We start from the raw sequence: 11,339 nt of genomic DNA on the forward strand, positions 1-11,339 counted from the left end.
TTTAAGTTATTCTTTTGACACAAAGGCACAACAAACTGTACTACTCAAGCAGAATTTTGTCAAAGAGACTTCATTGAATATAAACATCAAAAAACAAGTCGGCTGGAAAAGCAGCGTAATATGGAACTCTCTGCAGAATATGACAATATTAAACACAAATACATCACAAAGATATCACATGTCAAAATTATTTTTTTAATTCATTTGTACAATAGAACTTGGCATTACCACTTTGCTGATAATATTCAATTACAGATATCATGCAAGCTAGATTTAGTGCAGGGGAGGCATGGTGGTGCAGTGGTTTGCATTGTTGCATCGCACCTCTGCAACCAGGCTTTAAGTCTCTGCTAGGATGCCATGTGTGTGGAGTTTGCATGTTCTCCCCGTGTTGTTGTGGGGTATCATCTGGGTACTCCCCACAATCCACAAACATACTGAAGCTAGTAGGAGTTGCAACATTGCCTGTATATGCGTATGTATGGTATGTAAGTGCGACCTGTGATTGGTTAGTTCCCCATCCTGGGATGTTCCCTGCCTTGCACCCATAGGCTCCAGGATTGACTTCAGCCACCCCCAACCCTGAATAGGACAAGTGGTTCCAGAAAATGGATGGATGGATGGATATCCAGTGTAAGTCATTTAAAATACAAACACATCCTTACTGCTTTACAATAAAGAACTACTGTAAAACAAAAAGAAATAATACCAAGAGACACAAAAATCATAAGAACCTTTTATTATTCAAAACATAATATTGTACATCAAATTACCATAAAAGGAAATGATGATGAGATGTATCCCTTTTTGTAATCATGTGTAGGAATTATTTAAAAAGCAAGTTACTATAACAGATCCAAAAAAAAAAAATTATACTAGTTTCAGTCTGGATTGCATTCTGATGTACAGGTTGTGTTTCAATATCTATTAAACTGATATTTATAAAGAAACAACCTTGAAATTTTGACAACTTAAACATTCATTATTTCTTTATTAGTGTCTGTATGTCCCCCATGTGATAACGCTGGTCTGCAAAATACCATAAACATCATGTAACTATAAAAATGCTTGGTGTCTCACAGAAATCAGAACTCAGGTGTTATGAGGAAACACAATGGATCAAGTCAGACTTTCCTGAGTAATACTCTCCATCGAGTATGTTGATTACCTTCAGGAGTTTTTGGAAGGTGTGCTGAAGACACTGTCTCTGGGAAGGGGACGATGGTAGCCGATGTCATGTAGGCACAAGCCACATTATGGCAGCTAAGCACAGGAGCAACTTGGGACGTAAAGGTTCAGCCCTGCTGGGGCTCACCGAGTCAGAGGGGCAGTCAGCATAGGGCTCCAGGCAGGCTGCGTAGGCCAGCACGTGGGCAATGTAGTTCTGCTCCTTCACCCCATGGATGAGATGGGCCATGGGGCCCTTGGCGTAAATGGTCACATCCTCTCCGCCATGTGTCTCGGAGTCCAGGGGGACCGCAGACTGCTGCATGTACTCCTCATCCACTGGTGGACAGATAGACAGACAGAAAGAGGATGAGTGTGTTGTGGGAAAGAAAGGCTAGCAACAAATATCTGCACACGAAAAGCTAAAGGCTAATGCCTACACAAATAAAGCTAATAGCTAATACCTGCACATGAAAGCTAATGGCTAATTCCTGTACATGAAAAGCTAATGGATGATACTTGCACATGAAATGCTAATTGGTAATACCTGCACATGAAAAGCTAACAGCTAATACCTGCATATGAAAAGCTAATAGCTAAAACCTTCACAGATCCGTGTGCAGAATCAAGCTCAAACTCACAGTAATCCACTGCTGTGATGTTCGCTCGTGTCCCATTGATGTGTGTGTACCCTGGTCCATTAGCATACAGTATGCTGGTGAAGGGCATCATATCATCTGCATTCTTGGGTGCAAGACCTGATTGACATGAGTAATACAAATTAAGCTTAACGAAAGCAAAACAGATACAACTCTGTACGCTTAAAACTAGGAGCTCTACCAAATATTGGATTTCCACGGGGGGTATTTCCTCCAAATGTGAAGACATGAGAGTGGTCAGCAGTGACGATGGTCAGGGTGTTGGACTCGTCCGTCAGCTGGGAGGCGATCTTCACTGCACGGTCGAACATCACCACCTCAGTCAAGGCTAGCTTAGCGATACCGTCATGATGCCCATGGTCGATTCTCCCTCTTAATTCACAGAAAACAAAACCTTTTACATTTGCCCACTCATGATTTTCCCCCATCGATTCATTAATTACAATTAAAATGTTTTAAAATCTTTGCTTCCAATATTTCCTGTGTCTTTTTGAACAATTTTAACAGCTATATCACATGACACCTTGCTTAGCCGAACAGCCATTTGTACTGGTTCCTACCGTCATATCATCCGTAAGATACTTATCTTCCACAAAGAGGAAGAAGCCTTTCGGGTTCTTGCGGAGGATGTGAATGGCTTTCTCTGTCATATCGACAATGGACGGGTCTCGTGTGCTGTTTCGGAACAGCTCAAACTTCATGTCCTTAGGCTCAAACAAGCCTGAAGCAGAAACATGATCACTGTGTAAAGAGGACCATCGCGGCCTGGCACTGGCGCGTCACCCAATTCACGCACCACTGGTAGTGTGCAAGCTAGAGAACAAACTAACTGACTGTCGACAAAGGCAGTGCACAGGCCCCAGGAATTCTATAAGCTGTAATTATCTATACATAACATGCAACCCATTTTGCCCAGATATGAAAAATATAGTACGGCTCATTTACCAAATTAATACTGTCATGAGTGTGTCAAGAGTGTGTATCTTTGTATTGCATGTGTAACAGGACTCAGTACACATGCTATTTAACTGGACACCTTTCAGACTAATTAACTTCACCTAACATAGCTGCTGATCAGTGTTCACTTTAAACAATTTGTGGTATTTCACATCTGCAATAGAGGTATACTTTTGGTGAAGGATCTGAAAATGTGGGAGCAGCTAAATGTTTAAAAAAGGTGAAGGAAAAAACGCATTTACGAACTGTTTCCTTTCTGCACAGACTGTGATATATAACACTAATATAACATATACTGCTTCATGTATCATCTGTATTTAGATTATGGGTATCGAACCTAAAATATTTGCACAATCCAGAAATGTAATTTGGATTGACATATATGGAGGGCCAATTATTAGGTACACCTGCTTGCAAATGCAAACAGGCTGCTTCTCCAAATAGTAATCATGTTACTGCAGTTAAATACATACAGCACACAGACAGCGTCATTAGGTTGAGGTGCTGTTTGGCTGAGCATTAGAATGGCTTAGATGTGTGATTTAAGCATTTTTAAGCATGATATGATTGGTGTTGCCAGACGTGGTGCTTCCAGCATCTAAAAAACATTCACCATCCTGCGATTTTCAGTGTCTAGAGTTTGCAAAGAATCATCTAATGTATAAAAAACATCCAGTCACTGGCATTTCTGTGGCTGAAAACACCTCATTAAAGAATGAGATCAGACAAGAATGGCCAGACTTCTTACAGTAAACACATATGTAAAAATAATAGCTCTGTACCACAGTGGTGTATAGAGAGGATGATCTGCTCTTGAAGTGGTTCTAGAAGATCCTACCCAGTACTAGTTAGATGCACCTAATATGGTGGCCAATGAGGGCATAACTTTAATATACACAAAACAAACAAACTGACAGGGTTCAGATAAGCTGATTAGATGACCTCCAGAGTGTTTTTGGTACATTTAGGTGATGTCCATTACTTCTCATATGCCACAGCAAAGTGTTCAGGGAATGTTCAGAGAATGATCAGAGTCTGCACTTTGCCCCCAAGCTTTTTTATTCTAAATTGTATTGTATTGTCTTTTACTGCCGTTTGTCCTATGTCCTATGCCCATATGCACCCCCCCCCCCCCCCCCACCAGATCCTTGGCACAAGAATTTCATTGTGTTCCCTGAACACATGTGACATCATTTAATTTCAGAATGCATCAATGCTGCATGACTTTACCCATGAGGCTGTCTGTGGATTTCACATCCACAGCATCAAACTGCTCCTTGTGCCAAACATACTGTGCATTCCTTGACTGAAATCCAGAACAAAATATTATTAAAACAGAGCAAACTGAACATCAATTTGTAAATCACTTTGACCTCAGTAAATAACTCATTCATTCATTCATTCATTCATTCATTCATATGTTCTGATTCAGTACAGGGTCCTGTTGTCCCTAAACACACCATTGAAATTAATTAATTCAAACTTGTTGCTGAGTTACCTGTCTGGCCTTCAGCCAAACATCTATCAGGTCCTTTTTGTCCTTTCGGTCCCCTTGGCGGGAGGTGGAGGTGGGGTACTCAGGATCTGGTGTCCCTTTTGGCGTCATGTACATGCGACCCCCACCCAAGATCACCTAAGGGAGACGGGAAGTGAGCTCTGGGATTGCCCTCCCGCACTCAGCGACTGTGTCAAATAGGGCTCAGGGTTAGCGGACCACAGCATGAGGCATGTTCCTACATCAATGTCGGTATTGGCGACCAGCTGCGTGGCTATGTCCGTGCAACCTTGCCGCCGGGCACTGGAGGGCATGTCGGAGTCACTGTACCAGCTGCGGCTCACTGAGTGGGCGTAGGCAGCCGCCGGCGAGGCGTGCTGGACGCGCGTGGTGGTCACGATGCCCACCGATTTGCCTGGAGCGAGGAGGCAGCAGCCATGTGAAGACAAACAGACGTCTCAGATACTTCCTGACTGTGGCCATATGATCCTACTGTGGCCACATGACAGCTACAGCAGCGCATGATGTAATACACTCAATACCGTCAGCTGAACGTTTATTCAAAGCAGCTGTGAGCAGCTGGTGAGCCTCTTTCTGCAGATGCAAAGCACCAAAACTCAACTAATTGCTACACTAAATATATAACTGGTTTAAAATTGCTAAAATCCAACCATGCATCTACCACCTGTTTATCCAGCACTGGGCTGTGACCTAGCTAAAAACAGTTAAAGTTTATGTGCTAATTTACGGTTTACTTTTATGCAAGTAGGTAATATAAACAAAAGGACAGGAGAATTAGGGCAATTATCTTTCCTCATAGAGGTATCACATGTAGTATGATTTTCAGAAATCATATGGTCTTAAATAAGTTTGACTTTGGCCGCCTATAGATCACTACATATACACACTGATGTTGCATGCATATGTGCATACATGTATACACCTGTGAGAATATATCACTGCAGAGCAGTACACAGAGAGTAGGGTTAGCGGATGCGGAGAGTGCCCGTGTGGGGGTACCTTGCGCTTTGGCGCGGTGCAGCACAGACTGCACCTCATTGCCGAAGGTCGAGTTGCATTGGTAGGGCACGGCGGCAGCGCTGAGACCCACCGTCTTGGCGTTGGCCTTGATGCCACAGTGGTAGGCTGTGGCCGTGCTCGCGCTGTCCGCCACTTGCTTGTCCACGCTGTATGTCTGCCGGCAGCATTGACAACGCAATATATAAAATCATACGAATTCACTGTGGCGCCGTGGCTGAGCCATTCTCCTGTAACTGCGTATAAATTATCCATCCGATCATCCATCCATCATCTTCAAACCACTTATCCAGTACAAGGTCATGGTTAGCTTGGAGCCGGTCCCAGGAAGCACAGGGCACAAGGCTTGGAAGCATCCTGGATGAGAATCCCAGGATTTATAAATCAGTGCAATTTATATATTATCCAAGTTGTAATTTATAAGGGCCAAGGTTTCATTTCTTAAACTTACATCTCTGTAATTTCTCATTGAATAATACAATTGTAGTGTTTTCATAACAAAGAGACTGTGTTAAAGTGACAGGACACATGAATCAGGTTACTGTGAAAGCAAGATAAACATACAGTACATGTACAGGCACATAGAGGAACACTGAGGATTGGCCCAGTCGGCTGACCTTGGACAGGGCGAGGTACGGAAAGGTGTCCATGGCCAGCACCGTCTCCTCCCCTGAGTGGCCCTCCATCTGCCCCCGCAGAATGCGCGCCGCTGACACAGTAGACACCCCCATCCCTGCAGCAGAGAGGGGTAGCAGGGGCTCAGCCACAGGCCATGCTAGTGGCCTGAGGCTCCCGCTCATACGCAATGGAGCGGCACTCTGCCCTTCTACGGAAAGACGCATCACCAGACTTCTAAGTTCAAACTCTGGTGTCCAAATGAGTTCATTCAAAACCGCTCAAAGCATACGAAACATAAACACAGGAATAAGGACTAAGAAGTTCCAGGTCTGTAACCATTTTCAGTTCAATACATCATTTCTAATTATAGACTCAACAGAAATTCTTTCTAGATAATTCTCAACAAAAGTAAAGAACCCATTAAGGAGAGCCTTTACAGCATGCTCTAAGAACTGATGGACAACAGCATGGATAGTATGATAGTGCTGAGAGACTGGATGCTACATTCAGGCCCAGTGGCACAGCAATCCTATCCGTGTGTGGCTGATGGTCTAGGTTGAGTTTTGGTTTAGTGTTCAACAAGAATAGCTCTACGGTTTCGTAAAGGTTGTGTGACTCAAGGGTCTGATCACCCCATTGAAAGGAAGTGAATCAGAATCTTTGTTCTGATTCAAATTTAGTTATCTGTTAACAGTGGAAGCCCCTGTTGTTCCAGAATATCAGGTAGCTAGCTATTTTTCGGTTAGATAGATAGCTTGAGTACTTTCATCAGTGTTGGAAAGGATATCAAATAGAACTTTAGACTGGTTTAGTATTTCTATGTATATGACCGCTGGTGCATGGTTACCATCCCCCAAGAATAAGATGATGTTCTTAGCGCGATGGTCCAGTGGACGCAACTTCAGCGCAGTCTGTAGGGTCTCCCTGGCCTGGGCATTCCAGTAAGCTGGCTCTCTCTCCTGGGTATCTGACACAAGAGGGCAGGAAGCAGCCATCACAAACCCAGAACAGGTCTGCCCCTAAAAGCAGCAACACAGCAGCATTGGAAGCACTCGTGAAGTACTGCCCCTACTGCCGCGCCAGAGCCCAGCAGCAGATTCCGGAAGGTGGCCATACTGAAGTGAAAACTCTGAATAACATGCTGCAGAGATTAACCTAGAAAGTGACAAAAAAACTGCAAAAAAAGACAAGCTTAGCTACCTGATTATATCCTAATGTTTCACGCAAGCAGGATGAGAAACAGACACCCAGCCTGCAGCAGGACATCGTCACAGGGATACCTGGGAGTGCGGCACGTGCCCTGCCAAAACACGCCCAACCCCTACGCCACCTGACGCTGTCCTCACCTGTGAGCTGCACGTCGCTGGGGACAACGAGCAGGACGCAAAGCAGGAGCAGCCGATCGGGACGGCGGCGCTGCGCCGACTGCATCGCTTCTGAGAGCCTCCTACAGCTGCGCAGGACACGAGTGCCTCCGCAGACCTCCAGCCTGGCCCTTTTAAAGCCCGGGGTGTGTTGAAAGAGAGGCCCCCAGCCAGCTCATAGGCTCAAGACAGGGGAAGGGGAAGCCGGCCGGGACCACACAGCACTGAGACGCTACATGCTTGGAGGCCTTTTGTTTTTTAGCGCTGCTTTCCGTTCTCGGCGTGTATATTGTTGAAATTTGCATGAAGCTTTGATGTGGTTAATACTCTAACATGCGTTTCCATGCTTCAGTTAATTTCAGTGAAAAAAAAACAGACTGGTTTGTATTGGCATGTGCCTAAACTTTGGCACAAGTCTCTTTTATTACTTTTTCTTAAGAAAAACAGTATTATATGTCGGCAAAGGCAACTATTTTATCTCTGTATTTTTAAGACTGAATCAACATTACTGAAATGTTCTCATTTCTCTGTATTTTATCAGAAATATATTTCAGATCACCCCTGTGTATTTCATGCAGTAAACTCACATTTGTTTGCTGGGAAGCTCATTGTTTTGCATTCTTTTCTCCTGAGATAATACAGACCGAGCGGCTATTAAACTAATTTACGCAAAAACAGCCTTTTATGTGTGAAAGTAGTGGGCTGGGGCCAGGAGGTCCTAGCCGGAGCCGGGAATGAGACTCGCACGTGAGCGGAGATGGTAGCTCTGCGTCGCTTCTGGGGAGGATGTCAGCGCCACTGCCTGTGAGTCAGAAAGCTGAACCGTGGCCCACGAGTCATTTGGAGGCATGTGTGGTCAATCATGCCATTAGGGCAAGAAAGGAAGTCCCCCGCAGGGGGGAAAGGCCGCACATGATGTGGCCTCCCTGCACGAATCCAAACACAAAAAAGGGGAAACTTAACACCCAGCGAACTACCGTGCCGGCCTGGTGTTTTTTCGTAGGATAAATTTAATAGGATCTAGCTTCAGTGAGACACACAGAGAATAAAGGACCCCTTTTAGTTTATGAATTACAAACATTACTTGACACGTTTACAAAAACGTGGAGCAACTTTAAGGCATAAAAAAATATGTGGCATTAAACATAAGGGATCCTAGCTTACCGTGTGAATTAATGCACCACTTGGGAAATCCCATCAAGAACATATACATATAATAGATTTTGTGCCACTTTACAATAAGGCTACCCTTATAAAGGGATTATGAATGGTTTATAAGCAGGTTATTAATTATATTGTAACACTTTGTAAATCATTACTAGACAATTATAAACAAGTTATACCACGGTTTTCTTCTTATTAATGAGTTAGTACCATTTATAAGTAGCAAAGGGTATCCTTATTGTAAAGAGGTACCTTGATTTAATATCTTTGACTCTATTCTTTGTTTTTAATGCCAAGTTCAATGCTGAATGAAAGATTGTCGGCTCTCTTCAGAACATATGAAAAATGTTCATCTCATGCGTGAAATTCAAAATATGTAGAATACTACCCTTGTGTCTTATTTATTATAAGTCTTTTACTATAAAAGTTCATATGAAAGTTCAGTACTGGGTATAAGTGGAAAAATTTAGTCTAAAACTGTTCCCTTCAGCCACAACGATAACTTGTGTACATTATTCAAGGTCCAGGCTGGGTCTACCAGTACTGAAGAAGCATAAAAAACATGTAGTCCAAGAGATGCAGCTCACTTAAGAGTACGACCTTGTGAGAAGTCAAATGGAGAGGAGCTCTAAGCAAACACACACAGATGTCTATAATTTTATGGCTCTCTGGCATAAAACATCAAGCAGCAAGCTGTGAGGAATCCAGATATAACTTAATACAAAGAGGGACTGGCGTTAAATTTTCAAACATTTTCACATCTGACAGAAGTGGCAGAGCAACTGCTCAGCAGACGTGTCACACTGTCACTCCGGCAGGTGATAACAGTGACGGGGAGACCCTCACGAACTCGGGGCAAACGGCACAAGCGGAGGAAGCGTGACCTTCACTGTGTGTCCTTTTCATCTACATACTGCTGTAGGACAAGAAGGTTTGCTAGACGGTAGACAACTGTGTGTGGTGACATTAATGTAGACCTCTGCTCAGCTGACAAGTTCAATTTTGTTCATTACCTGTGGACATTTCATGTACTGACTAGATAAAACAGGAGAATCGATTATCTTTCAGTTTATATTTAATGCCTACAGAGAGACTGTGGAATGGACGTCAATCTTTAGTAACCTAATACTTCAGTCCCCGTTTGAACTTGCTGCTTTGAAAAAGTTAGGATTAGTGCAGATTATGCCAAAATGCTCGCTGCAAATTACAGGAAATTTCCAAAAGCAGATTCTAAACCACATGCCATGAAACAAAACACAAAAAAGATCCAAGTTTTATTACTTAGAAAACAACATTATTGCTGTTTGAAGTGGATTCCTGCTAATATAAGAAGCAGAATTCCCTGAATAAGTCACATGCAGATTGCTGTTCTGTGAGATGCGGTGCACTGGTATCTATAAGATTAGTTCACAGATCAGGAAGACTTACCTAAAGCTACTGTGCCAGGACTGATCTCAGCAACCACAATGAGAAAAAGTCTTAGTCCAACGTTCATCCTCATTTTTTCGTTGTTACAGAATCGATGTGTCAGTCTTGTGTCTCCTAAACCCCTTGTTTGAATACTGGTTCTCTCTGTTTTTAAATACGTCAGTATGATAGCTGCCAATGTCTTTTACTTCTGGGGATTACAAAAGAAATTAATGACAAATGCAAAGCTGCTTTTTGCTTTCTCGTTTGTCCTTGGAAGTGAGAAGGGAGCAGGAACTAAAAACGCTCGCCCATGACATTCCTCACATCTGTGTCAGAACTGACCCTGTAGCTTCAACGTGCGTGACTAGCCACTGAAGCTGTTTTCTTTGCATTCTGAAGGTTAGAGATGTGTGTTTTTTTTGGGTACGGGTGTCTTGGGGCACTGTCATGGCAGCTCACGTTAGAAAGGGGCCTCAGCGTCTCAGGGTGGGCAGAAGGTCACTTACCTGGAAACAGGGACGGTGAAGACCTGACCAATGGGAGATGTGCAGGAAGTTTTCAGAGATGATTTTTCTGAAAAGAAGGTAGACCCCCCCCCCCCAGGACATGTAAACCTCACGACACAGCATCATTTTATGTTTCCTTGATCATTTTGAGTATTATATCTTTTTTAACACACACACACATATATATCTCACATGTGGAAAGACTTATGGTGTATATATATTAATGATTAAAGCTGGTAATTTCAGGCATCCATCTGTTTTCTGAACCTGCAGCTGCTTGTTCTATTTAGGGTCACGGGGGGTCCAGAGCCTATTCTGGAAGGTACAGGCACAAGGTAGGGAACAACCCAGGATGGGGTGCCAACCCACTGCAGAGCACACTCACATACCAGTCACACCTAGTGCCAATTTAATAACTCCAATTCATCTTGTTTTTGGACTTAAGGAAACCCCACAACGACACGGGGAGAACATGGAAACTCCAACCATAGGACCCTATAGCATAGATTCAAACCAGAGATATAAGGCAACAGTGTTAAACACTGTGTCATCACACCAGCTCTAACTTGATGCAAATTTTACTATATATTACTTTGTAGATAAGATTAAGATAAATTAATCATTGACTTTTTTGTGATAAAGAAAAGACAAAGGTGGTGTGTGGACTAGTCGATTAGGATGCTGTGTTTGTAATTGGAAAATCACTGGCTCTAATCTCAGGGACGTCTGAGTGATTTCACCTTTGGACCTTTGAGCTTCAGAGAAGTGGATCTGATCTGTAACTATATGTTGAGCAGGCTTCCATCTCTCTCCTGGCTGCTTTTCCTGGTGAGTTGGCTGCACAGCTTTACATTTACTATTTTGCTCAACATTACATGTTCAACACAAACGCCCCAACAAAAGTCAAAACATCATTGCAACTCCCTATAGTTTCATGTGTTGTTGGAGTTCTTACTCTCAT

At 43.2% G+C, this 11,339-nt stretch overlaps 1 protein-coding gene across 1 annotated transcript; it reads right to left on the minus strand.

The window, feature by feature from the left end:
- Positions 1–724: 724 nt before the first annotated feature.
- Positions 725–8,717, minus strand: alpi.1 (alkaline phosphatase, intestinal, tandem duplicate 1). Its single transcript, XM_023819941.2, has 11 exons — positions 7,281–8,717; positions 6,782–6,901; positions 5,934–6,049; positions 5,299–5,473; positions 4,521–4,693; positions 4,282–4,416; positions 4,014–4,089; positions 2,413–2,547; positions 2,008–2,199; positions 1,809–1,925; positions 725–1,506 (listed from the first exon to the last, which is right to left on the minus strand). The coding sequence occupies exons 1-11, from the start codon at positions 7,363–7,365 to the stop codon at positions 1,235–1,237; spliced, it is 1,596 nt and encodes a 531-aa protein (XP_023675709.1). The 5' UTR covers positions 7,366–8,717; the 3' UTR covers positions 725–1,234.
- Between the last annotated feature and the right edge of the window lie 2,622 nt (positions 8,718–11,339).

This window comes from Paramormyrops kingsleyae, chromosome 15 (assembly GCF_048594095.1).
Source record: "Paramormyrops kingsleyae isolate MSU_618 chromosome 15, PKINGS_0.4, whole genome shotgun sequence".
NCBI lineage: Eukaryota > Metazoa > Chordata > Actinopteri > Osteoglossiformes > Mormyridae > Paramormyrops > Paramormyrops kingsleyae.

What these genes read in the sequence shown, in the direction of transcription:
- alpi.1 (XM_023819941.2), bottom strand. Translation starts at nt 7,365, where the DNA reads ATGCAGTCGGCGCAGCGCCGCCGTCCCGATCGGCTGCTCCTGCTTTGC. An exon ending in TTTGGCTGAAGGCCAGACAG is followed by an intron (nt 4,090 to 4,281) that starts GTAACTCAGCAA and finishes TCTGGATTTCAG; the next exon opens with TCAAGGAATGCACAGTATGT. An exon ending in CATCACAGCAGTGGATTACT is followed by an intron (nt 1,507 to 1,808) that starts GTGAGTTTGAGC and finishes TCTGTCCACCAG; the next exon opens with TGGATGAGGAGTACATGCAG.